The sequence below is a fragment of the Pipistrellus hanaki genome, assembly GCF_964339955.1.
Source record: "Pipistrellus hanaki genome assembly, chromosome: 8".
In the NCBI taxonomy this organism is placed as follows: Eukaryota; Metazoa; Chordata; class Mammalia; order Chiroptera; family Vespertilionidae; genus Pipistrellus; species Pipistrellus hanaki.
This window is the reverse complement of record NC_140510.1, coordinates 56,729,939-56,754,318: the sequence shown is the minus strand read 5'-3', so window position 1 is coordinate 56,754,318 and position 24,380 is coordinate 56,729,939. Positions and strand designations below refer to the sequence as shown.

Genomic DNA, 24,380 nt, shown 5'->3' with positions numbered 1-24,380 from the left:
GGCTGCTCTGCGTGGCCACTCGCTGCTTTCGCTGCCTTCACAGCGAAAGCAGCGAGTTCAGGTCGTGTGCAAATCCTCGGGGCTGCGTCTTACGAAAAAACGCCACGGCCTTGTCATAGGAGAGCAGAGTGTGCACGCAGTCCTGGTGAACGTTCATGAGGCCCACACAAAGGACACCTCCGATCTCTAGCCTCCCAGTGAAATCACCACGAACAAGGATCACAGTGATACGGGGCACACCAAACCGGCAGGGACAGAAAACCACGGCGGAATCTGCTCCTACCGATGCCTGTCCTGTGATTGAGGGGAAGAGGGGGGGTCCCCACCCAGCGTCCTGGTGCCAGCATCAGTGTGAACTGCTCCAGGGACCCAGCCTGGAGCTGCACAGGCAGCATTTACACCGACGGCATCCTTAACAATAAGTAGCTCCATGTCTGAAGCGGACAGGGCCGTGCTGTCTGACCGGGTAACCACCTGGCTTCTCTGAGAGGCACAGGGGTGCACCCTCTCGCATGGATGGAGGGGGGATTGGTTCTGTCCTGAGGCATGTTGTCAGGAGGTAGTGGCACACAAAAAAGACCCTGTTGGTTCTCAAAATTGGCTCTGGTGTGTGGAGCCCCACCTTGCCAGCCCAGTCGGGTCTCACCCTGGGACATAAGTGGGGGGCACAGGGTTCGGACACGCACCCTCCTGGCTGAGGAATACTTAGTCAACAAAGAGCGCTAGCAGAAGGAGACCGGAGGTGACATTAGTGTAAGTCCCTGGTCTCCTGTTGTGGTGAGGGAGGAAGAGTTTAGGATAAGGTGACCAGACGTCCTGCTTTTTGCCAAAAATCGGGACTTTTTTAAAACGCCGCGGGACAAATTGTTAAAAATCGGGACTGTCCCACCAAAAGCAAGACGTCTAGTCACCTTAGTTTAGGATAAAACCCTGCTCGTTTGAGCGTGCCAGCAGACTAAGGACTATTTTTATTCCATTTATTACGTGCTGGTTGGAAGAGTCTCGTGTTGGAGATCTGTGTGTGCTGAGTCCTCAGGCGCGCACATGCTGTAGGAAGAAAAACACTATTTTGCTTAGAGAAACAAAATTAGAAATTCTCCTTTAAAATAAAATTTTAACTCACTCCTGATCATCGCATGAACTCTCGGGAAAAGCTGTCGCTTCCACAAAACTCGGCCGCGTGTAGTAATGGGAGTCGTTAACGCTAAATGATTCCAGCAACTCCCACTTAGCACAGCCGTCATTGGCGCGTTTTCCTCTCCCTGTCTCCTGAGGAGGCCGGGGCTGGGAGCAATTACGAGGAGGTGAGCCATCATCTGACGCCAAAGCCAAAGCCGTGACTGGGACGCCGTCCGGAAAGGGCGTGACTGGGCCTTGCACCAGCCTTCCTTCTTCAGAACGCTGCTCTCGCCCAGGGTGGGTGGCTGTTGAGAAGCTCTGCTGTTTTTTCCCAAAACAGGTGACATTCTGGTTTTAAAATAATAGGGGGGTTTTTTTTGTGAAAAACAAATAACATTGGTGACAAAAGTCAAACTAAGTCAGCCTACATTTAAATGGAAGACACTATAGTCCTGTAATTTTTTTCCCCAAAAAAATTTAAAAAAATTTTTTTATTCATTTTTTACAGAGAGGAAGGGAGAGAGATAGAGAGCTAGAAACGTCGATGAGAGAGAAACATCGACCAGCTGCCTCTTGCACACCCCCTACCGGGGATGTGCCCGCAACCAAGGTACATGCCCTTGACTGGAATTGAAGCCGGGACCTTTCAGTCCACAGACCGACGCTCTACCACTGAGCCAAACCAGTTTTGGCAAAAATTGAATTTCTTAATTAAAACGAAGATTAGCCAGAACATGTAGTCTTTTGAGCTTGTCTACATGACGTCCTCGAGAACCACTGCCCATTTCAGAGGCCTGAGAGCCAGGGCTGCCCCAGCACGGTGGCTCGGGTGTGTCGTGGTCAGACGGACCAGGTGACCCCTGAGTCCCTTCGGGGCGGTGCCTCCGTCTCCCTTAGAAGTGGGTCCGGGCAGCCGCGTTGCCCATGCCTGAGCTTTTATCGATGATCCTACGATTGTATTTTCCTGTTGAAGCGTCTAACCCAGTGGACTCGGAGCAATCAGTGCCCTGGAAGACGGATGCTCGTATCAGAACCTTGGCATCAGCCGGGAAAAGTCCATTTGTTCTGGGAGGAGAAAAAGGCATGACATTCTACACATTAAAATTGATTATTTCATCAATAGGTTAATAGAAAACCAGGCTGCGAGTTCACTTCCTGCTCATACTTCCACACGGTAATGGGAGAGCAGGGCATGAAAAATGTAAGGCAGAGCGTGGGCGGGAACGGGCTCTCTATGGAGCGTCCCCCGCCGGGCGCCGACCACACGGTGCCTATTTATATGTAAATGCTGCCCACGAAGGCAAGTTTTTCCATGAGGAGCGAGGCCTCTCTGAAGGCTGCTTTCTGGAACTTGTGAGTTATGGGCCAAGATGCCAGGCCTTCCGCTATTGAGATAATTAAGGGCACAGCGAACGTGTCCGTTACACGTGAGGAACCCGGTAATTACCCGCTGAGCATCTCTAAAGGAAACACTGGAAAACTGACTCGTTTGGCTCCTCGTAGGCATGACGTCGATACTGGTGGGCACCTGAAGGCCCTTTCCCAGGTGTGCTGCTACCTGGAACAGGCACCTTTGCGATCCCTTGAGGGTGTAGAGATGAGGGACACGTCTCCTCCCATGAAAAAATTAAATCTAGACCTATACACCATAAGCGCCTACACGTTTCAAGATTACAGTTCTTACTAAATTATTTCTTGTTTTCAAGCTACTAGGTCATTCTTAGGTGTTGAGTTAGAACCTAACTGTTTCTCTTTAAATCAGGTGACAAGTAATGACAGCTCGTTCTTTTTCTCACCGTTATGTAAAATTTGCCTCCCGAGTACGCAGAACTGTGCTGCTTCCGCATTGCATCTGCTTCCTTGAACGTCCACATTTTGTACATGTTATTTTCTGTCATCATGCCAAAGAAACCAAATATACACCCAAGCACTGCTTCAGCAGCAGCACTGGTCATGGAGACCCAGTCCTGCCCCCGGTCATTGACGGGGCACACCGGAGCCTGCACCGCACTGTTAGAGGTTAACCCCACAGCGGGCAGGGGCCGCCAGCTCGCCCTAAGTCGGGAGCGGGCGGGGCGAGAGCGCTGTCCCCTGCCCAGCGCAGGCCTGTGTCTGTGCTGTGAGCGTCGGGACTCCTGTGCAGATGCGCGGCCTCCCCAGGTGTGCACGGCTCTCCAGAGAGCCCAATGGGAGCTCTGACCGGTGTCTCCTCCTGGCTGTGAACATGGAGAGGGACAGGTGGCCTGGTTATGTCCTGCACTGGTCTCACGTCCTGCGTCCAGGGGGTGGCTCGGAGGGTGGGGCTGATGAATGGAGACTATCTCCCCAGAGGAGCATCGGGGCCCCTCTCACCCCAGCCAGTCACTGCACAGTGTGAGGCGTGGGGCCACCGTGTTGGATTGGTTCTGCCTTTGACTTCCCAACCCAGGGTTCCCACGTGCCTCACTGTTGCTCTCGGGGTAACTTGGGGTTCGCTTTTTCTTTCCGATGCTTCCTCCGGTGAGCTGAGCGCTTAAGGAGGCGTGTGTGCTCTCTGGGGTCCCGGGAGCTCCAACCAGAGCCTCTGCGGCCCGACAAGAAGGGGCCTCCGCCCGTCAGCAGCAGCCGGGCGGTAGCAGGGTTCTGCTGATGTGATCACTGTACAGATCCGAATGTGTCCACGTGTCTGGTGGCAGTGGGGGGCTCCATCCTTTATCAGCCTTGAGCGTTAAGACCTCCGTCCACCGCGCCCACAGGAACTGCCAATCACCAGGGGCTCTGGATCTGACACACTGCCAGATTTTTGCCAAATCAGAGGGCTAATGGTTACTAGCATCCTAGCTCCTTCCAAAGATGCCACCAGCCCCCAAGGAAAAGGCCAGCTTGGCACGGTTGGAAGTAGCCGCGTGTAAACCAGCAGGGGCGCCTGGCTTCCTTGCCCGGGCGTCTGTTTGATTCTGTGCAAACCTAATGACACTGGCAGGCACGCCTCTGTCCTGCCCAGGTTCCCTGTGCTTCTGGCTGGCAGTGGGGGGGCAGGGGAGGGGGCAGGGACCAGCGGGACCCACCAGCACCCACTGCCCCTCGGGAACAGATGGAGGTGATGTCACGTGCTACTTTGACATTTCTTTTCTCCCCTTTTCATTTGATTTCTTCTCCTTTTTGTTTTCTGTCTTTCTCCCCCTCTCCCCTTTCTGCTCTCTGGATGCAGCCAAACGCAAAGCATGGAAACTAAACCGTGTTGGTAGCCTGCGAAATATATACAGCAGCAGCAGCACCAACACCGAAGGTAAAGCTGTCGCCCCTCCCGCCAGCGCCGCCCCCCCCCACCCCACCTCCACCCCCACCCCCGGACATGGAAATGCAGCCCGAAGCCGCATGCACCCTTATTGTGTTTGCAGACTCATTCCTGTGGTCTTTCCATCTTTTTGTTTGTGTGTTTTATTTTACCATTCATGTTCCTTTCAGCTTACTTAAATTTTGACCTTTCCCTTCCGTCATAGAGTGGTGATGTTTAAATTACTTCAGAAACCTATTTCCTCCTCTTTTTTTTTTTTTCTTTCGCTTTATACATGTGGGCACTCAACGTAATATTTCCCAAGTTATTACAGTTTTTAAAAGTGTTAGTATCAGGTGTAATGATCTGTAGCCAAACACAATAGCGCGCCGTGACATTTAAGCAACAGTCTTAATTTGTTTTGTGGACGCATTCTCCGTAAATGCTCCGCGCGGCTCTGATCCCGAGGCCCGGCCCGGGTCATTTGCATGGGCTGCTCTTGCTTGTAAATTCGGTAGATTGTTGTGTTTCTAAAGGTCGTCCGGTGCCAAAGTTCACAAATTGACTCGCGTTGCTTTTTTTCGGCGAAGACAGCCGTCATTGCTTTTTGTATAATAGCAGATTGGATTTCCCTCCCCACCTTCCTTGGAACAACACAATTATAAATTGCCTTTTTTTATGATTACAAATGTCAGGGGTCAGAATTATTCTGATGCCACGCGAGGGAACCCCGCCACCCTCCGCCCGAGCCCTCCTCGCTGGCGTAGACATTATGTGCGATGCAAAGCAGGTCACAATCCAGCGATCCCGGTATAATGGGGGGACATTTTTTTTTCCCCTTAAGTGCGAGCCAAATGGGTCAAGTAATCGCGAGCCGGCGCCCTCACACTAATTGACTTATTTGGGGATGATTATAACTGTAATATTTTTCTTAATGTCACTGTTTTCTGGGCTGTTGATTTTAGCGATTGCCAGGCGGTGGCATTAAATCTCTTGTAAATTTTAAATTGCACGGTATTTCTGTAAACAAGTCCCCCTCTTCACATCCCGGCCATTAACCTCCGCTGATTTATATCGCTGCCCTTCTTTTCTCCCTTTCACAATCACTCCGGTCTCCGCTGAAAGCCCTGCTCTCGGCCGGGGGGGGGGGGGGGGGGGGGGGGAATGAATCTGGAAAACAAAACTACATCTTCATGAAGCCTTGTTAAAGACCTATTTTTTTAATCATAATTTTTTTCCCCCATTCCTCAAGGGGACATTGTCATCCGATCAGGTTCCGATGGAGCTTGATCCCCGTGGATTCTTCTTTCAAAGCATTCGTTCAAGAAAGATAAAGCAAGAGAGAGAAATAATAGCATTTTAGCAAAGGTCCCAACACCTGCAGGACCAACTATCATTTTTGTGTGTGTGTGTGTGTGTGTGTGTGGTATTCTAAAGGGTGTTAGGATGCTCGCTCACTATTTTTTAATGTTTGTTTTTCGGCGTAAAGTACATATCACTTCTCTTCGCTGTGTCCTTATCAGATGTGCTTTCTTTTGTATGTGTATGCATTTGCCACAGCACATTTGGTTATTGGCCCTCCGCCTTAAAAACTGAGTCATGACATTCCGTTTCACATGTAGTTGTATATAAAATTGGGTGGGGGGGCAGGGAGGAGGCAGACACACCCCCTGAGACTGCTGATGGGGCCCTGGAGACACTGGTGGGCTGAAGCTCATGACAGGTGTGACGATTTGCAGAAGTGGGAACTTCTCAGCCTTGACCGCTCAGGTAACCCATCCCTCTGCCTGCCCGAAGCCATGGGTGGGGAGGTACCGTGACACGTGCCTCTCTCTCTGAAATCTGTAAATACCAGCTCACACCATATCTGTACGCACACTGTCACATTTCATGCTGCTTTTAATAGTATGTTATGGAATTCATATAATTGCATAAAATAAATTATCAGAGGGCCTCTCTGATTGCCAGTCTCTGGATGTATTGTATGTCACCACATAGTCTGTCCATAAAAGGATTCTCTCTGGATCGTCACATCCTGAGATTCTGACTTTTACTGTAACCTGAGGCTTCGAGTGTTGGACCCCTTCCCAGATGGAGTATTTTTTAAAGTGGTCCACTCAGGGCCCAGAAACACCAATGACCGTCGGGTGTCACCGAGAGGAAGGCCCTGTCCAAGTAGCCTGGCCACAGGTCGGCGTTGTCCTCAGTGCAGCCAGAGGGCAGAGGGTGGGGGTTCCGCAACTCCCTTTCCAGATGGGAAGTTCAGCTCAGATCCTGTGGGACCGGCCTGGGGATGGGCAGGACCCAGACTGGAATCAGATGCTCCTGATCCAAAGCCCTTTTCTCTTGCCACCACTCTGTTCTGGCCCTGGGACCACATTGTCCTTTATCTCCACAGTCTCCTGCCACGGGCATTGTATTATTCTGGGAAATGGGGGTGTTGGCAAGTCATTCGACCTTCTGCAGAACAAGCAGCGGGTTCTGGAGGCAGTACATGTGCCCAGATCACCAAAATTAGGAGCCAGACCCCACACTGCATGTGTGGATGTCAGGGGTGGGTTCGAGCAAGTGACACCGAACTAATTAGGCAAGCACACGTACGGGCATAGAAAACAAACGAAGGTATATTCTCTTTTGCTCTTTTTCTGTTCATGCAGGCTAATTATCCCTGATACCAATATGGAAACATAATTTGTACATACTAGTATGACCGTGCACTAATTTTTTTAAGTCTTTGTGACTGGATAAAAATTCAGCTGTGAAATCTTTGTTCCTTCCATGAGATGCAACTTGAATGGTTCCATCCCGGGAGCCTGTGAAGAGGGGTGGAAGGCATATTTATGGTGGGATTGCCCAGTGCTTAGTCGCCTCCTGAGACCAGCCTCGGGAACACCCGCATTCCTGGTAAATGCTTTCCTACGAAAGAGCCGAGAGAGCTGGGCAGAAGGGTGGACATTGAGGGAGAAGCCAAAAGAGGAGGCCTGGGGATGTGGTGAGCAATGAAGCTGCCTTTGACGCAGGGCTCAGCACAGGCTCCACAGACTCTGACACCTGGCCGGAGCCATCATTTTCCGGCATCCTGCCCACTGACTCTCCAGATGCCCCTGCATATCCTCCATGTTTACAAAAGGAGAAAACGAGGCAGGGAGACGGGCAGTCAGGGGCCCCAGGAAGACCAGACCAGGCCACTGGGGTCAGAGCCGCCACCGGAACCTGGCCATGGGCTCAGCAGCCAGCGTGGAGCACATTCAGGCTTGAGCACCTTTGGGGCTGTGACACCAGGCAGACAGCAGCTCTTGCCAAGGGGGGGGGGGGGGGGGGGAGGGTGGTGACCCGTTGGGCTGTCCTTCTGCAGAACTGCTTGCAGGGTGTGAACCCAGCCCCACCCACAGGTGTCCCAGCGGCCTTCCCGAGGCCCTGCATGCCTTTGGGCTGCCTTCCACCACCCAACAGGGTTTCTCTTCACTCTCATTCATTTCATTCTTTCAGACTGGGATTCTTGATGAGAAATGTGGCAAACCATGTGCTTGTGAGTGGCCTTGTGGTTTCGAACCCAGACCCCTGAGCCAGGTGGTCTTGGTCCAGTTCTCACATTCCCCACCTCTTCACCTGAAGGGCACTCACTGTACCTCAGTTTCCCCGTCTGTAAACTAGGGAGATGATGCCTACAGCACAGGTCATGATGACTGGTCTGGAGTCACTATCCAGAGGCATATAACACAGCGCCTCCTGCTGGCCACTAGTAGCACATACCTCATGCCTGGAGTGCCACAAATTCCTGTCACTCAAACACCTGAGCGTCACTTACATAACCGGAAGCAAATTCAACACAAAATGTCCTAAAGTAGTAAGAAAGTTAAAATTGAGCTCTTTCTCTCCAGACTTTTAAATCTCTCCTTCCCAGTTCCCTTTACTGTCCTGAACAGAATCATCAGAGGTGGCAATTTGGCCGTGGACTAGCACAGGCCTGGATCCACCCCAGCTTGTGAATTTGGGTGGTTACTGGGTCTTGCCTTCCCCTGCTTGGGGCTCTTTCTCTAAAAAGGAAACACTAAAACCTACCTGGAAGCATAATTGAAGAAGTTGAGTTGAGCCTGCAAAGCCCCTACACACGTGGACATGCATGACAGTGACCCTTGTAAAATTGTTATAAAGACTTGATTGCTGTGAAAACAACTCCAAGAACGCACTGTATCCGTGGCCATGTGTTAGGACTGTTAAAGGTATCCGTTCAGGGAAGAACTGGCCGAGTCAAGCCCTGGTCCATGTGAACAGCAAGGATGAAGACCTGATGCAGCCAAACTCAGACTTGGGAAACCCTATCATGAGGAATGACTCCAGGATTGACTTATGGGAGAAGGATGCAAGATTGCTTGTTTTCCCAGCCCTCGCCTTTTAAAAGGATGATACTGATCCTCAGAGCTCAGAGCAGCACCTGGGGCGGACGGACACCTGCAGGGCCACGTCGTTGATCCCCACGCTGGGCTCCGAGCAGAAGACGAAGCCCTAGGCCTCCCAGCGTGCCAAGCCCACGCCAGCCTCCAAAAAGTGACGCGTGGGAGCTGGAACGAGTACAAACACAGGGCTCTGCTCCGTGACGGGACAGAGCAAGGCAGGTGCCTCTCTTCCTAACCCTCAAGCCTGGCCCTCACACGTCTGTCTCCCACATCCTGAAATGGGGCCCGGTCATTTATTTTCTCCCTGGGCTTTGCTGTAGGTGCCTTCCTTAATGTAGGAAAGGGGTGGCACCCAACAGTCCTGGAAGCCAAACTGAATAGGAGGGCGTTTCTCGCCGCCTGGCAGCCAGCCTGCTGCCCCCGCTCTCCCCTGTGTGAGGGAGATACAGGCCTCCTTTGTGTTGCGGGAGAGTCTTCCTGTGCTGACCTTTGCAGCAGACATCCCTACCTCTGGGCCTCCCTCTGGGGACTGGCACTCATCCTGCCCTTGTCCTACATGAAGCACAGCACAACCCCTCTGCTAGACTCGGACTCAGCACACCTGGCTACCAGAGCCACACTTGCAGAAAGATGTCCCCGGGAGCCATGAGCTACACATCTTCATAATGACCAGAAAATATATATATTTTTCTGCTTGAATAAAATAACTTCTCAAATGGGAGGAGGGGGTGTTTTTATGTTGTGGTGTTGGGTGTGTGTTTCTTCTTCACGATCTTGAACCATATTCTTCAGGTTCCTTTCACGTTTATCTTTTCCTACAAAAATGAAAGGGAAATTGAAAATGAATAAAACCTGACTTTTTGCATGACGGTGGATTCTGGCTGACATCGTAAATGCGTGTGGTTTTCATCATCGCTGAGTAAAATATCTAAGCCACATGCCTATGTATTCCATGCTTTGAAAGAAGAAATATTAAAGTATTTTAACAAAATGTATCGCTCAAAAAAATTAGCATAAAAGCCCAGGGCTGTGGATGTAGCCCCCCGTAATCTCATAGGGCCTGCATTGTGGTAGACCTCGCTGATACCTTCCATCTCAGTTCCCAACTGTGATACGTAGGTAGTGGTTGCCTGGAGGGGTGGATTAAGAAGGGTCTGGGGCTGCCTCAAGCTCCCTGGGGTCAGGCCTGAATGTCTTTCCCAGCCAAAGGAAGTGAGGAAAGCACACCTTCATCGTCCTGGCCCAGCTGGGGCCGCCTGGCGGAGAAGCTGGTCTGAAGAGGGCAGGGTGGCCTGTTCGCAGGGCCCAGCTAGGGGATGGCACGAGAACCAAGTGTGTGCAGAAGACTGGACCCCACATATGGGAGTCCTCAAGGACGTGAAGAAAAAGTCCACGTGGAGATGTGGACAGAAACTGGGAGAAACCTATTGCTAACACTCACTTGTCAATGAGAACAAAGCCTCAGCAAAAGTTTGCATTGCTGTTAACATATCCATCAGGGCAGGATTCTGTGACAAAAGGGGGTGGCTCTTTCCCTGCGGCTCAGCTGCCTTATCCTAAGACCATCTCTCAGTGGTGACCACCAGAAGCCTCTGGGCTTGGGAGTCTGGGTGCCCATCAGCCCCCTCTGCAAGTGGGCTTGTCCATCCTTGACGCTGAACACAGTCCTGTCTGCACGGTTTAGGTGACGCATTTCCATCCTTTGTTCATCCTTACGTGTCAGGAAGAACTCTTAGCGGTGTGGATAGGATGGGCATTGGCGACTGGGTCCCCGGTGTGCAGGGAGCCTGGGCCAGAATTGGCGAAGGCTTTGGACAGCTGGCCTCTGCAGGCACACCCAGGTCCTAAATTCAGAAGAGACCAGTCACTGCACACGGCACGCCTGCCTCTTGCCAACACGGGTGAGCCATCCTGCACCAGTTTGGCACAAGGTCTGGATCCTCATGGCCTTGGCTAAGATACCAGGCAGCCCTCTTCCCTGAACGCCCCCTGAAGACAGACGGAGACATCTGTCCTTCTCTTCCCCGCTTTCACCGCTCCCCCAAAATGCATCCTTGTCAGGCGCCTCCTGTTGAAAACAACTTCCAAATGTGGGACAGTTGCAGCTGCTTTGAGCCCTTTAACCCTTTGCTAGGATTCCGCAAAAATAATGGATGACTGATTGGCCCATTAACCTTTAAAAAAAAAAAAAGTTTGACAGCCCAGCCTCGTGTAATGAGGAGGGCTTCCTTGTGAAACCAGGCTGATGGCTGAGTTGCTTGCCCCTGAAGAGGCGAAATTAGCCCCACGGGGCCTCGTCTGCATAGAAACTGGACGCAATTAGTGTAATATCCGGTATTATTAATGTCGTTGGGAATAATTGGGAAGGTTGGTTTCGACAGGTTCATGGTGCTAAAATACTATTATAGTGGACCTTTCCACAGCTAACCGTTAAACACGGAAAACTGTTTAAATCCCTGGGAGCCCAATCACAAAACTTTATGAAACGGCCAGGCCCAGGAATGTCACGCTGGGAAACAGCACGCTTCTCTCTCTCTGGCCGCGGATGTGGTGGGACTTTGATTCCTCACCATCGGGGGTCCGGGCCTGGAATTTCTTGGATCCCGCGTGTCTGTCCAACTACGAAACACGCTTTTCACGTGGGCGTGTTTCTACAGCCGGAATTCCATTGTACGGAATGAATTAAATGTAAGCTGCTGGGATTGTCACTAAGAGTGGGTGTGTATTAGTGAGATGAAACCACTCGAAATGAGACATGACAACGTACATCCTCGCCATCTGAGCACTCATTCTTCACGTGAGGAGTGAGGGCAGCAGAGAAGAGAAATGCCGGTCTGTCTGCCTGACTCATTGGCCTCAGGCTGCCAATTGTTGTTTTCCTCATTTTTTTACCCAGTTGCTGATCACTAAAATATCGTCACAGAGTTGCTTCCTAAAAATGTGTTGGGACCCCTCTGGTCCATCAGTGATCTGAATATCCTGCCTAGCTGATAATAGTTCTTCTTTGAACATGTTAATTGCTACCTCTACAGAAGAAGGGAAGATATTTGGGTCCCAGGATCTCCTGTTTACCTAACTAGTGGCCCGGTACACAAAATTCATGCACATTTAAAGGGAATTACTTAGAGGAAATATTTTAATATTGCTATTTGCCCTTTCTCTATAATAGAAGTGTCAAAGATGAAAAAAATTAGTAAAATGTATATGAAAATCTTCCTCCTGTCAGAGTGGGGTGCACCTCAGGACCCAGAGTTAAGTCCCCACCTACCAGATGTGCATGAGACCCAGACCCAGCTAGCCCCACCCCCCGTCAAGCCCCAACGGGTGAGGGGGCACAGGCTCAGGTCCCCCAGCCTCAGTTCACCCATCACATGCCAGGTGGGGGGGGGGGGGTGGCCTCAGATCCCCTAGCCCAGTGCTAGGGCAGGGGGGAGTGCCTTGAGGTCCCCCATCAAGCCCCACCAGGCAGGGGGGTACAGCCTGAGGTCCTGCACCACATAGCCTCAGGTCCCTGCTGATCTCTAGTTACAGGAACCCAGCCTCCGCTGTGTGCACCACCATCTTGTGATGGCATTATGGTGTGAAGGTCAATTTGCATATTACCGTTTTATTATATAGGATGAGTATAGTAGTCACTGAAGTGATACGGACGTGCTGGTGAGGATTCGTCTAGAGGTTGTTCAGGTGGTGACCTGAGGAGTGGACCAGGCAGCAGGCTGGAGGCTCTCCCAGGGGGAGTCTTTTCTCCATGGATTAGTCAGGATTGGGGTTGGAGGTGACAGAAGCCACTTTTAAAAGGGGTTTAGGCCAAAAAAGGGAAGGAACAATGGTTTGCGCCTACAGCCATGGGGAGGAGGCTGGGGCGCCACTCTGTGGTCAGCAGCGTTCTCGCCGGCACAGGGGGCGGCCTTGACGTTTCCTCCCCGTGGAGGGAAGAGGCACCTGAACCTGCTGAAAGTAGAGACGGAAACGTTTAGAGGCACGGAAGGTGCTGGGAAGGTCCAGAGGTAAAAGGAACAAGTGGCGGAGGGGGCCCTTGATTTGGAGGTGATTGGCAGCCATAGAATAGGTACCGGAGAGCAGTACCTATCGCTCTTGGAAATTTGTGAGAAATGAACCCACAATGGTTTTGCAAAAGGGGGTGTCCACCTTCCCTACATTTGGGACCCTTCAGAGCCAGTGCCACAGATTTAAGGCCAACATACCAGGAGGTTAACTTCTAAAAGAGCAGCGGTGCTGATTTTACACAGAACACAGAACCATTAACATCAGAGCATGTGAAGATTTCACGCAACAGTGTCCCGGCCCCGTTTCCATAGCAATGCGCAGCGGTTTAGGGAAGCGGTTCCCCAGGCCTGGCCCGCATTAGGAAGGACATGAGCAAACCCTTCCTAGGTCCTGGGGTCGATGGAGTGAGGTGAGAGGGGTCTCCCAGCCACAGAGCAAGGGCTGCCTCCCTCCTGAGACTGAGGGGAGGAGGTAAGGACGGCCGGACATGGTTGTATTTGCTTCGGGCGGAGCTGAGTGAGCATCCATGTCTGGAGGTGGAGGGCTCCTGGTGAGGTCGGGTCTCAAGAGCCCAAGAGCAGCAGGGAGCACAGCAGAGGTCAGGGGCTGAAGGTCAGGGGTTGTGCTGGGGGGTGGGTGAGAGGAGCGGAGATTGTGGGAGGCAGAGGCTGGCCCATAGACGGGTGAGCCGACTGGCCATGTGCAGACAACTGAGATGATAATTAACGGGCGCAGTGGTCAGCGAGGCGGGTCGGCGGGTTCTTATCCTTATTGATGATGGTGATGCAATGCAATGAGTTCACAGCCCAGAGACTGAAAACTTGGAATCAAATGAGATGCTACGCCCGGTAGTCCAGAGGGAGAGTGCCTCGCGGTTGTTTGTGGCAGGTTTTGCTGCCTGTATGTGCCGCCTCCTCTCTTGCACTGTGGCAGGGACAGGGGTAGTGAGGAAAGAGGACAGATGCCAGTATTTATGGGGTGGCCCCTGAATTAGCACATGTCACTTAGCCAGTGTGAAACGCTCTGAAGCGGGTGGCCTCCTCCCCCCCGCCCCAATAGGGGTGAGGAAAGGGGCTGGGAGGCTCCAGGACTCATCCAAAGAGCCCAATGTGGGAACTGGCCTGGCAGGATCTGATGCAAGTCTGACTCTTCCTGGTCCAGACTGCCATCCATGGACGGCTTTAATTCCATCGTCTCCAGACCAAGAGAGACAGTGGGATCCCGGCAGCCTAGGAGGGCCTTCCTGATGGAAAAGAACAGAAACCCAGGCGCCCTCCCTGCTGTGGCGCATCTGTGGATCTACACACGCATGCGACAAAGACCCAAAAACTGTACCCTGAGATTCTCAGCACTAACTTAGTTTTGCCCCACAGGTGTGGATGGTTAGCGTAAGTTACAGGGGTGTTCCTGAATTGCTTCGTGTGCACATCACAGAGACACTGCCATTGCACGCTGATTTTCCTGTCCTCGCCCCCTGGGCACTGAGGGAGACCTTGTTGAACCATGCCGCCTGCAGATCCATTCTCTGAGTGTCTGCCGGTCTGTGGACTCAGCTCTGCCCTGCGGTGGGCACTTTTATGGCTGCGGACTGGCAGAGGGCCCGCAGCCACATGAAAGCTAAACTCTTCATCCCCAACTCTCTGTTTCAGAGCAAGAAGAAAACTTTGAGTTTATCATTGTGTCCCTCACTGGCCAGACGTGGCACTTTGAAGCCACCACGTATGAAGAGAGAGACGCGTGGGTCCAAGCCATCGAGAGCCAGATCCTAGCCAGCTTGCAGTCATGTGAGAGCAGCAAGAATAAGGTAAGGCCCCCGCTAGTGTGTCTCGGTTAGTTGGGCATTACCCTGTGTGCCATGCACCAAGGGGTTGCTGGTTCGATTCCCATCAGGGCACATGCCAGGGTTGTAGCTCAATCCCCAGTGGATGGCATGCAGGAGGCAGCCCCTCAATGTGTCACTCTCGTACCCATGTTCCTCTCTCTCTTTCTTCTTCTTCTTCTTCCTCCTCTTCTTCTTCTTCTTCTTCTTCTTCTTCTTCTTCTTCTTCTTCTTCTTCCTCCTCCTCCTCCTCCTCCTCCTCCTCCTCCTCCTCCTCCTCCTCCTCCTCTTCTTCTTCTTATTCTTCTTCTTCTTCTTCTTCTTCTTCTTCTTCTCCTCCTCCTCCTCCTCCTCCTCCTCCTCCTCCTCCTCCTCCTCATCTTCTTCCTCCTCCTCCTTCTCCTCTCTCTCTCTCTCTCTCTCTCTCTCTCTCTCTCTCTCTCAAAACCAGTGTTAAAAAAAATCTTTATGATAAAGGTAAGGCCCTAGGGAGCTGCCCCCCCGAAATCAAGGGCAGCTGCTCATTAAAGGGGTGTGGAGGCCTAGTGATGCTCAGATGAGTGCAAAGCATTAGATGACACATGACTGATAAGACCCTAGACCTCTTTCTAAGCAAAAAGCTCACTGGTGGAAAACTTGGGGAAGACTTTGTGCCAACACCTATAAAATATCATGTCAGTCTCCTAGCATAACCATGTTCCTATGGCCATATGTCCCGTTGAAATATTTATTCTCTCAACTAATCCCAAATCCCACCTTTTCATTGCAAGTGATGGAATCTTTGGGATTCTTGTCACTTCTGTGGCCACATTTGTTTTTATTTCAGGCAGAACACACTCAGGAAAAGAATGCAGACTGAAAAGATGCACTCGTCTGTCCTCATAAATGCACAAAATCCAAGTCCCTGTCAACTTAGACATGGACTCTTGATACAGATGTAAACAAAAGTAAACTAACACCTGTGGGCACATGAGCACATGTGTGACCATGCAGGAAGTTGTCCATTTCCTGAGCTCTGCCAGAAAGTCTTTTTGTGTCTTTTTGTTTTTTTGTTTTTCAGTAATTAGAGGTAGTTACTGTGCATTTGTTTAGCCAGAAGAAGCTAAATGACTTCACCCTGCATTTTGTAGACCCCTCCCCCGTGATATTCCATGAACAAAAGTCATTCTCCCATTTTCTCCTTCCCAACAGGGGTTTCTGCAACCTCGTTGTTTTAATGCTAGGATGTTTTTTTAACTTCTTTTCTGGGGCATTTTTGAGTCCTGGAGAGCATTTGCAAACTATAGTCAACTCGAAACTAAGAGAAAAGACATTGCCCACCGACCTGCAGTTTCATTTGTAACAATTTAAAGAAATTTCTGCCCATGATTTATGTTCTGCTCTGTCAGGGGAAGGAGTGTATCTCTCAGAAAGATGGAGTGTCTTATTTTATTACCCTCTTTACCCAGAGTAAACCAGTCATTATTATTATAATGTAATTTGCTGCTCTTTTTAAAAGTGGTTTTATACCAAGGTGGGCTGAGTTGCTGCCTCTCACTCCCGAGCACCCCGGCTCCAGTCAGAGCCACAGACGCAGCTCCCAGAGCGGACGTAGATGCCTCGGTCACCTCGCCCGTGGGGAGCCACAGCGCGTGCCACCCACCAAACATGGGGGGCAAAGTTTCATAACAGGAATGCGGAGAGCCAGGCTTGTTGAACAAACACATCTCTAAGTTCGGTACAAAATCATAGTGTCTCAGGTCAGAGGGAATCAGAGGATCTGGAAGCACGTCGCCTTTTCCCTCTCACCATGCCGGCTTCTGCCCGCTCGCTGTGAAACTCAAGGCGTCACCTTTGGGCCTGATGCACGCACCAGCCTTAAAGTGCTGCCCCATTTCTCCCACTAGCCATGTGCACTCACAGGCAGGTGCTTTCCCCGGCAGACTCACTGAGCAGGGAGGAAGGAAGACATTGGTGAGTAGGTGTGCGAGTGTGCACATGGAAGTAATACCCACAAGGAATAGCTTGAGGGCAAAATACTGACTAGTTGAGAATGGGCTACAAGGTATGGTAGCTGCCTGTTGATAATTCAGTAGATAGCTGGTGTAGACAAGCATATACTCACATGCTGCAGAAATGAAACGGGGAGAGACAGCCGACACATCCTGCTTGTGTACACACACACACACACTCTCCAGATGCCAACATAAACAGTTAAACATACTTTGAGTACTTGGGTATCCAACCAAAGGCATAAAACCCCAAAAATGCATGGTGCTACCTAGATAGGAGCAATTACTAAATTACATTATTAGGTGGTAAGCAATACATTTTTTCATATCAAGCATGAAGATAGTTTGACATGAGAAAGTTTGACGTATGAACAATTCTTCAACAAAAACCAAGCTTATTCTAAATGTCCTCTGAAATGTAGTTGGCTTTTACCATCATATTAAATGTATGCAGTGTAAGCCTTTCTAGTGGAAACGGTACCGATTCCTTTACCTGACATCTCAACGTCCAGAAATTGGTCCCCAGTAAATAATCCGGGATGTGTGCAGAACGTCAGCACTCTTTACAACGGAGAAACATGGGGCCAACCTAAATGTCCGCCAGAGTGAACGTCATAAGTAAATCACCAGAAGTGGGATATCATGCAACCATTTAAAATGTTGATATTGGAAAAAACAGGGCGACATTGAGAGAGGACAATATCTCATTAGTCTAAACTGGCAGGTTTCAAAGCAATACGTACAAGGTGACTTTTTAAGAAGTCCTTCCCTGTGTACAGATATGCTTAGGAAAAGGCTACAAGAATAGACATCAAAATGTTAATAAAACTTAACCCTTTGCACTCCGAACCATTCTGGACATTGGCTACCAGCTACTCGATGCTACTTTGCGGCGGAAACGTGCGTTGAAATAACTCAATTCCCCGTAATCACTAATAAACTGCAATGTCTCCTGAGAGGGGACATCCGAGTGATATGCTAGAATTCCGATGTCCCCTGAGAGGGGACAGCGGAGTGTGACGATCATATTGTAGCTTATAGGTTTTCCTGTTCTTTTCCTCCTTCGATGTTGTCTTCATCTGCTTAGCGAAGACATTCAAGTGTAAGTTGAAGGAGAACTGCGCCCAGCGCTCTCCCACTCCTCCCTGCCCCAAAGGCTAGTGCCTTTGTCATTGTAGCAACTGGGACAGTCTTCAGAGGAGACATCAAGGGTGGTGAGGCCGTCGTCTCCGGACCAGGAATCATGACATTTGTCTTAACGATGCCCATTAAGCCTGACCCTTCTCTTACAAGCAGAACACTTGTTTGTCACCCTTTACTCTTCACACCAAGTGGACACACAGCCCTGAAAGTGCATTAACCAGTTACGTGCCCAGATCGCAGTCTGTCCCTGTTCCTTCACAAAGGGTCCAGCACGTGCCTTTGTCGTCATGTCTCCTGGGGTCATTCTTACCCCATAAATCTTAGCACGGGGGTTCCCTCACAGCGCCTTCTCAGCAGGACGTTTTCCTGAAGCTATCGGAAGAGGAGAAATGGTTAGAAATTGCCCTCCTGCCATATTTGCTTACCACCTGTTTGAATTTTCTCTGATGTTATGAGTAGACAAGTATGTTTCTCTCAGGCTTCTCATACCTTGCATTTGTGTGTCTTCTTGTATGTCCAGTCCAGACTGACGAGCCAGAGTGAGGCCATGGCCTTGCAGTCAATACGAAACATCCGAGGGAACTCGCACTGTGTGGACTGTGAGACCCAGAGTAAGTGGGCACCGGGAGGGCCTGGGCCTCCACAGTGGAGTGGGTCGGTCGGAGCTGGATTGGGTGGTCCCCCTCGCCTGACTTTCTCAGTTCCTATGGCTCTGTAATAGTCGGTGCTACCGCGGGGCCCATATATGGGGAGAAACATAGACCTTGAAGGTCATGTTACAAACACAGCAGGTTGCGTAGCCCAATGCACACAAGCTCCAGCTGCTGTGGTTTCTCAGAGAACAAGGGAAGGTGGAGGGGCCAAGATCAGAGACGAGTAGATGACACATGGACAAAGACTTGGTCATTTTTAAGTCAAAACATCCAGTTTGGGTGATCCTGCTGGGAGATATCCCATCATAAGAGTGACGAAGAACTATTTGGCAGCGTACATAATGGCACGCACACCACTCGCTTGGCTGTGCCCCTCCAGGAACTAAGCTGGGGGGAGAGGCAGCTCTAGTTTCCGAGAGGTTCCTCACCGCTCTGTTTATAGTATCGCACCATCACCCGTGTGCAAGAGCGAGGAACTGTCCAAGCCAGCGATGGCGATTGTCCATTGGGTGGGAAGTTTCCTAGGATTTGCCAAAGCCAGATATTTCAGAGTAGCCACCCACATGTTCAATTTTTTTAAGACACCTAAGACAGTAGACCTGGGAGTGTTTTCAAGCCAGACGCCAGGGAGGGGTCTGGATGTGAAGTCTGACCAGCTGGGGTTTGGTTGCAGTGAATGAGCAGTGATGAGGGCAGTGAATGAGCAGTGATGAGGGCAGTGGATGAGCAGTGATGGTCTGACCCCACGGGGCCCTCTGCTCTTCTTCCCACAGACCCTAACTGGGCCAGCTTGAACCTGGGAGCCCTCATGTGCATCGAGTGCTCAGGGATCCACCGGAACCTCGGCACCCACCTCTCGCGAGTTCGATCCCTGGACCTGGACGACTGGCCCATCGAGCTCATCAAGGTGATGTCGTCCATTGGGAACGAGCTGGCCAACAGCGTCTGGGAGGAGAACAGCCAGGGGCGGACGAAGCCCTCGCTGGACTCCACAAGGTAAGAACGCGGGAAGGGGTGTGGTTTCGGGGCGTCTCGCCCACAGTTGAGACACGATTAGAACTGCCCTGGCAGCCTGCAGGGGTGCTGATCAGGCTGGCACAGAGATGTCTGTGTTTAAAATGGGTCTTCACAGATGCAGCTAATTCGAACGCCTTCCTTGTTTACATTTGTTTTTACGCTTCGGGGATTCCTCTCCCCCTCCTAGAAGTGTTTTAAGCTTCTAAACTTATGAATGCATCACTTTAATTAATACGTTGCTAACAGGCGTATGCTGCGCCATTAACACCAATTATAAATTTCTGATTCTTCAGTTTTGTTATTTTTAGATCTGTGGTAAGCATCTACTCAATTGACATACACACACAAAATAAGCGAGTTTATGGTAACAAAATGTATTTTATTTCCTAAAACATATTTCTCACGCGTTTAATCAGACAACTTTGGCATAATGTACGGTGACCCCTCATTAATGTTAATTGTTACCCAGTGTAAAAATCGCATTTATTTTGAGGCCATTTAGTTTCTCATCTTTCATTCGCAGCTATGATAAACCGTTTATGAGCACACATGCATATTTAATGCACCTGAGAGGCAATAGGACGGCGGCTTCTGAGGGAACCTCGGAGAGGCAGGACGGATGCTTCCCTCTCCGGGGTGTCCGGTTCTGAAGTAGGGTTTTGGGCTCCCTCCCAGCATTCACGTCTCAGGGGTGTGGAGAAGCCGAGGGAGACCGTAGGTCTCCCCCAACCTGAGCACATTTTAAATGTTTTTTTGCTGTTGATCAGACAACAGGGAAGTAGCAGCGGCAGCCAATGTGAAGGCAAGAAGTGGGCCCCTCCGCTAGGCGACAATCACGCTCCGAGTGGGTGGGCTCTGGGTCGTTAACGCTGAGGAGTGAATTTCTGGTGCCACCTTGGGCTCCTGGGAGAACGAGCTGGTGCGTGGGCAGCCCCACTCCTGTGTCAGGCCTGCCGTGGGAGGGCAAGGGCGAGGGCGAGAACAGGTGCAAGGGGCCCGTGTCTCCCGCGGTGGAGGTTTGCTGTGCGAGCTCTTGGCAGGTGAGTTGCAGCTGGTGATGAAAATGGGCAGGTGCCTCACAGGCTGAACAGAGGGTGCGCTTTCAGAGTGTGTTTATCTTAACACTATTGTGGAAACGGGCCTGGTCACCAACTAGGAGCATTCTTAAGAGATCAATTTTTGTTTTAATATCCCTATTTTTTGTGGATATAGTTTCCTTGGAAAATATTTAGGTCTGAAAATGAAAAATGAGGGGAAATTGGATGGAGTATAATGTATGAGTACAGAAAACAACGATTAAAATTTAGGGTCAGAAAAAATAAACCTGATGCATTTTACCTGTTTCTATATAAAAGAAGCGTATATACTGTGGTTCATATCATGAACTTGTGAAAAGTTTGTTTTCTCATTGGTCACATTTAGGAGCGTTTAGAATGATTGGAAACAAGGATGTGGTTGATGTTTTAATGGTAACTACTTGATATCCATGTTATCTTCTCTAAGTGCAGGCTGTGGGGGTGTTTTGGATTCCAGTTGGTGTGTGTGAGTCAGGCCCTTGAGCATGTAAGTTCCCTCCTATCCAGTGTCATGCACATCACATCTTCCTATTTTAGAGACGTATCAGAACCTTCCTTCCTCGCAGATGGGGTGACTGCCGTTAACCCCATCCTGGTTCCCCAAAGAGCAAGCAGAGCTGGAATTCCTCTCCTAGGCTGGGGGACGGCGGGGGGAGGGGGAGGAAGGGGGGGGATTAGCTGGTGTCTCCACATAACTTGGGGAATTCAGAAATCTGTACACTCTTAACAAGATAGGCCCCTATAAGAATTGAAGGTTTCTTTGTGCCTTTAGTAATTTTCCCAGAGAGTTTCTTGTTTTAATTAAATTCAGCAAATACTCTTGGGCCACCTTCTCCTAGAAAAGAAGTGACAAATGGTTATTGTGATTGTCCTGTGGTCAGGGTTGTCCTTGGCGTCAGACGAGGAGGCCAGGGCTGGGCCCAGTTCACAGGACAGAGGGGTTCTCATAGCCGCTGTGCTCCAGGGAAGTCCGCTGGAGAAACAGCATCCGAGCTGGACTCAGGAAGGTGAGGCGATAGCCAAGCCTGCGGGTGGAGAAGGGGTTAGCCAAAGGCATGAGTGGGAAGCCCTAGGGCCCATGGGGTTAAATGTGGAAGTCAGTGTGGGGGGCGGTCTCCCATGGGGCTGGTTGTGGGGGGTGGGAAGGCCAGAGCCAAGGCCTGGGGGAGCCTTAGGGATGGGAGGGTGGATAACGGCACCTGGGGGGTGGGCAGAGGGCGAGTTGTTGGGTCTGTTTATGCCTCCGTGTATGTTCTGCTTCCTCCAGAGGGACCAAAGGCAGGCAGCAGCGTCATTGGGAGGGATGGCGATGAGGCAGGGAGGCCGTCAGAAGGCGTGGCCCTGGGGGAACAAGCCGTCCTGCATACACTGTGAAAAATGAAAAAATCTCCGTCCTGTGAGAACACCGCAGCCACTCAGACACCCCCACCTGCACTGCCTCCTGCGGTGTCTGCTAACAGACACCAAGGTCTGGGCTAGAATTTCCAGGTGGCCTTCTGTCTGTGATCCGGTCTGGATCCTGCCTCTCCAAGACAGGAAGGAGACACACACACACACCCCGCCCCCAATTCACCCCCTTTGGTCTCCGCAGAACCCATGATGGTCAGAACAAACAGCCGGAGGGGTCTTTCATGTGGCCCTAATGTCATACTAAAAAGGAATCTTTTAGTAAATGTTTATCTCTAGCCAAGGAAGACCCCAGTGCCATGTAGCCATCTACTTCTTTGAAAAGGGACCCAGCTGTTTTCTTGAGATGCTCTGGTCCTTTCAAGCTTGTTCAGAAGATTCATTCTGACAGTGGGATATAATTAGGAGTGTGCTTTCCTTCCCCCACCCTCCCCCCACACACACACACACCGTGGGGGTCAGGACCATGGGGGACAGAGCACAGCAGATCCTTCTCCGAAGAAACATCCAGTCCCCAGAACCAACGAACCTTGGAGTCGCCCGGTCCTGCGGGCAGGGAGTTAGGGAAACAGGTGCCTCCGCCCGGCCGGCCGGCCAGCGGGCCTCGTGCTCCTGGTCCCCGCACCCCGGGCAGGCGGCCTCGCTGGCTCATAATTGGTCCCAGTGATTCTCAGCCACCCTGAGATCTGCCGGTCAAACCTCACCAGCACTGTGATCAATCGAAGCTGACGGCGGCGAAGCCGTATTGACTTCCCATTCCTAAACCGGGGAACCATTAGTCAAGAAAAGCATCTTTTAATTACTCCCAGGAAGGAAAAAAAAAAAATCTTTTTGGATGGATTCTGCAACAACTGCCATTTTTCCCAGTGCACTCGATAGGAAACGCATTGTCGCAGGAGGAGAGGGTGCCCTCGTCCCCCCTCCACCACGGAGGTGTAATCTGCAGAAAGGAGCGTGTTCGGGAGGTCGATGCCATAACAATTAACCTCATCTGCGGTGGGACCTGAATTCTCCTCTGTAATTGCTATTGATACCATTTAAGCACACACTTAAAATATTGATTTTAAATGGGGAGTAACAGAAGACAACATCAGCTAGATTGCAGAGGCTCTCGGAGAGGCGGTCTGCTGTCTGTCGGAGCAGAACTCAGGACGCACAGCCTGTGGGCTTGTGTATCACACTACACTGTGTGGCTGTCCATAGGGGGGCTCTGGGGCCCGGAGCACCCAGGCCGGAAAAGCCACCAAGCTCCTTAGTCATCCTCCTTCGTGTGAAAGAAGAATTTGCTGGGATGGAGATTATTAACGGCCAAGTGCCTGTGTCTTGAGTGGACGAATGAGTGTGACAGGGAACCGGTCGGTGTGGGTACACCTGTCAGGTGCTCTTGCCCCCTCAGTGCCTCGTGTGTCCTGAGTGCATCGGGGCTTCCGCGTTGCCAGCACACAGCAAGGACATCTCAGCAGTCCACCTGTGCGTCCTCTCGCCCTCGGCCACACATGGGGCACTGGGGACTGTGCAGCGCCGTGCCGGTCAGTCCTCTCTGTTCCTGGCTGTGGTTCACTTAGCCTTTAGGCTTGACCGCTGGGAACAGCATTTCCTGCCAGGACTGAGCAGAGCCCTCTGGTGCCGCTTTCCTTCCTTCCTCCCCCGTCTTTGTGTCTCTGTCGCAGCATTTGGCCCATGTGGGACCACTGGGACCGGCTCCCGAGGCATTTCGGTGCAGGTAGCCTGTTTGCGTGGCGATTCGGGAAATCAGAGCAGCCCCAGTGTCTCCTGTCCACGGAAGAGGCCGAGAGAAGCCCCCAGTGACGTCGGCCCTTCCTCTGATTCCACTGGGTCCATATTCCGTCTTTCCCCTCCTGGAGCATCCTTTCTCTTTGTGTCATTATTTATCAGTTCACCTGAACTCCCTTCCTGTCTTTAGCCTGTCAAAAGATGTCACTTCAGGCGGAAGACTTGGGGCAGGCCCGGAGGTACCCGCGTGGGAGAGACAGACGGGTGCGCACTCCCAGACCGAGCGGCCCGCCCAGTGATCCGAGTGCTCCGAGTTCGGCCCTTTTGATTCCGGAAGGCCACTTCATCTTATTTATGCACATGGAGATATTGAGAAAGGGGAGACGTATCCAAACTGAAAATAATTGGATCCCCACCGCTGGCTCTGAGATATTAAAAGCAGTACCACTTGGCCACGTCTTTGTCTCGTTAGGTTTGATCATGAGATCACAATATAGTAATCTTGGGCTCAAATTTCTGGCGTAGAGACGCCCCCGTTCCAAATGGGGCCTCAGGGAACGCGAGTTCCCACAGCCCCAGGACTGTCTCATCTTATTATTTTTTAACAGTTCTTGGCCCTCCAAGGTCAATGTTTTGTCTCTTTTGAGTGTTCCTCTATGCTTGACACCTTTTTCTATTTCCTTTCTTTAAAGGGAGAGAGAGAGAAAAAAAATGGGCAGGGGAGACATAGGCAAAAAAAAAAAAAAAAGGACTCCGCCGT

General features: G+C 51.0%; 1 protein-coding gene across 9 annotated transcripts in view; it reads left to right on the top strand.

Moving 5' to 3' along the window:
• Positions 1–24,380, top strand: part of AGAP1 (ArfGAP with GTPase domain, ankyrin repeat and PH domain 1) — a 392,780-nt gene that overhangs the window by 330,067 nt on the left and 38,333 nt on the right. For 6 of the 9 annotated variants that reach the window (XM_084892386.1, XM_084892384.1, XM_084892383.1 and 3 more), the window contains 4 exons: positions 4,310–4,387; positions 14,430–14,584; positions 18,254–18,344; positions 19,160–19,382. In XM_084892386.1, coding sequence (XP_084748512.1) covers positions 4,310–4,387; positions 14,430–14,584; positions 18,254–18,344; positions 19,160–19,382 — 547 coding nt within the window. The remainder of the gene's footprint in view (positions 1–4,309; positions 4,388–14,429; positions 14,585–18,253; positions 18,345–19,159; positions 19,383–24,380) is intronic. The other 3 variants (XM_084892387.1, XM_084892385.1, XM_084892381.1) reach the window with 1 other exon arrangement.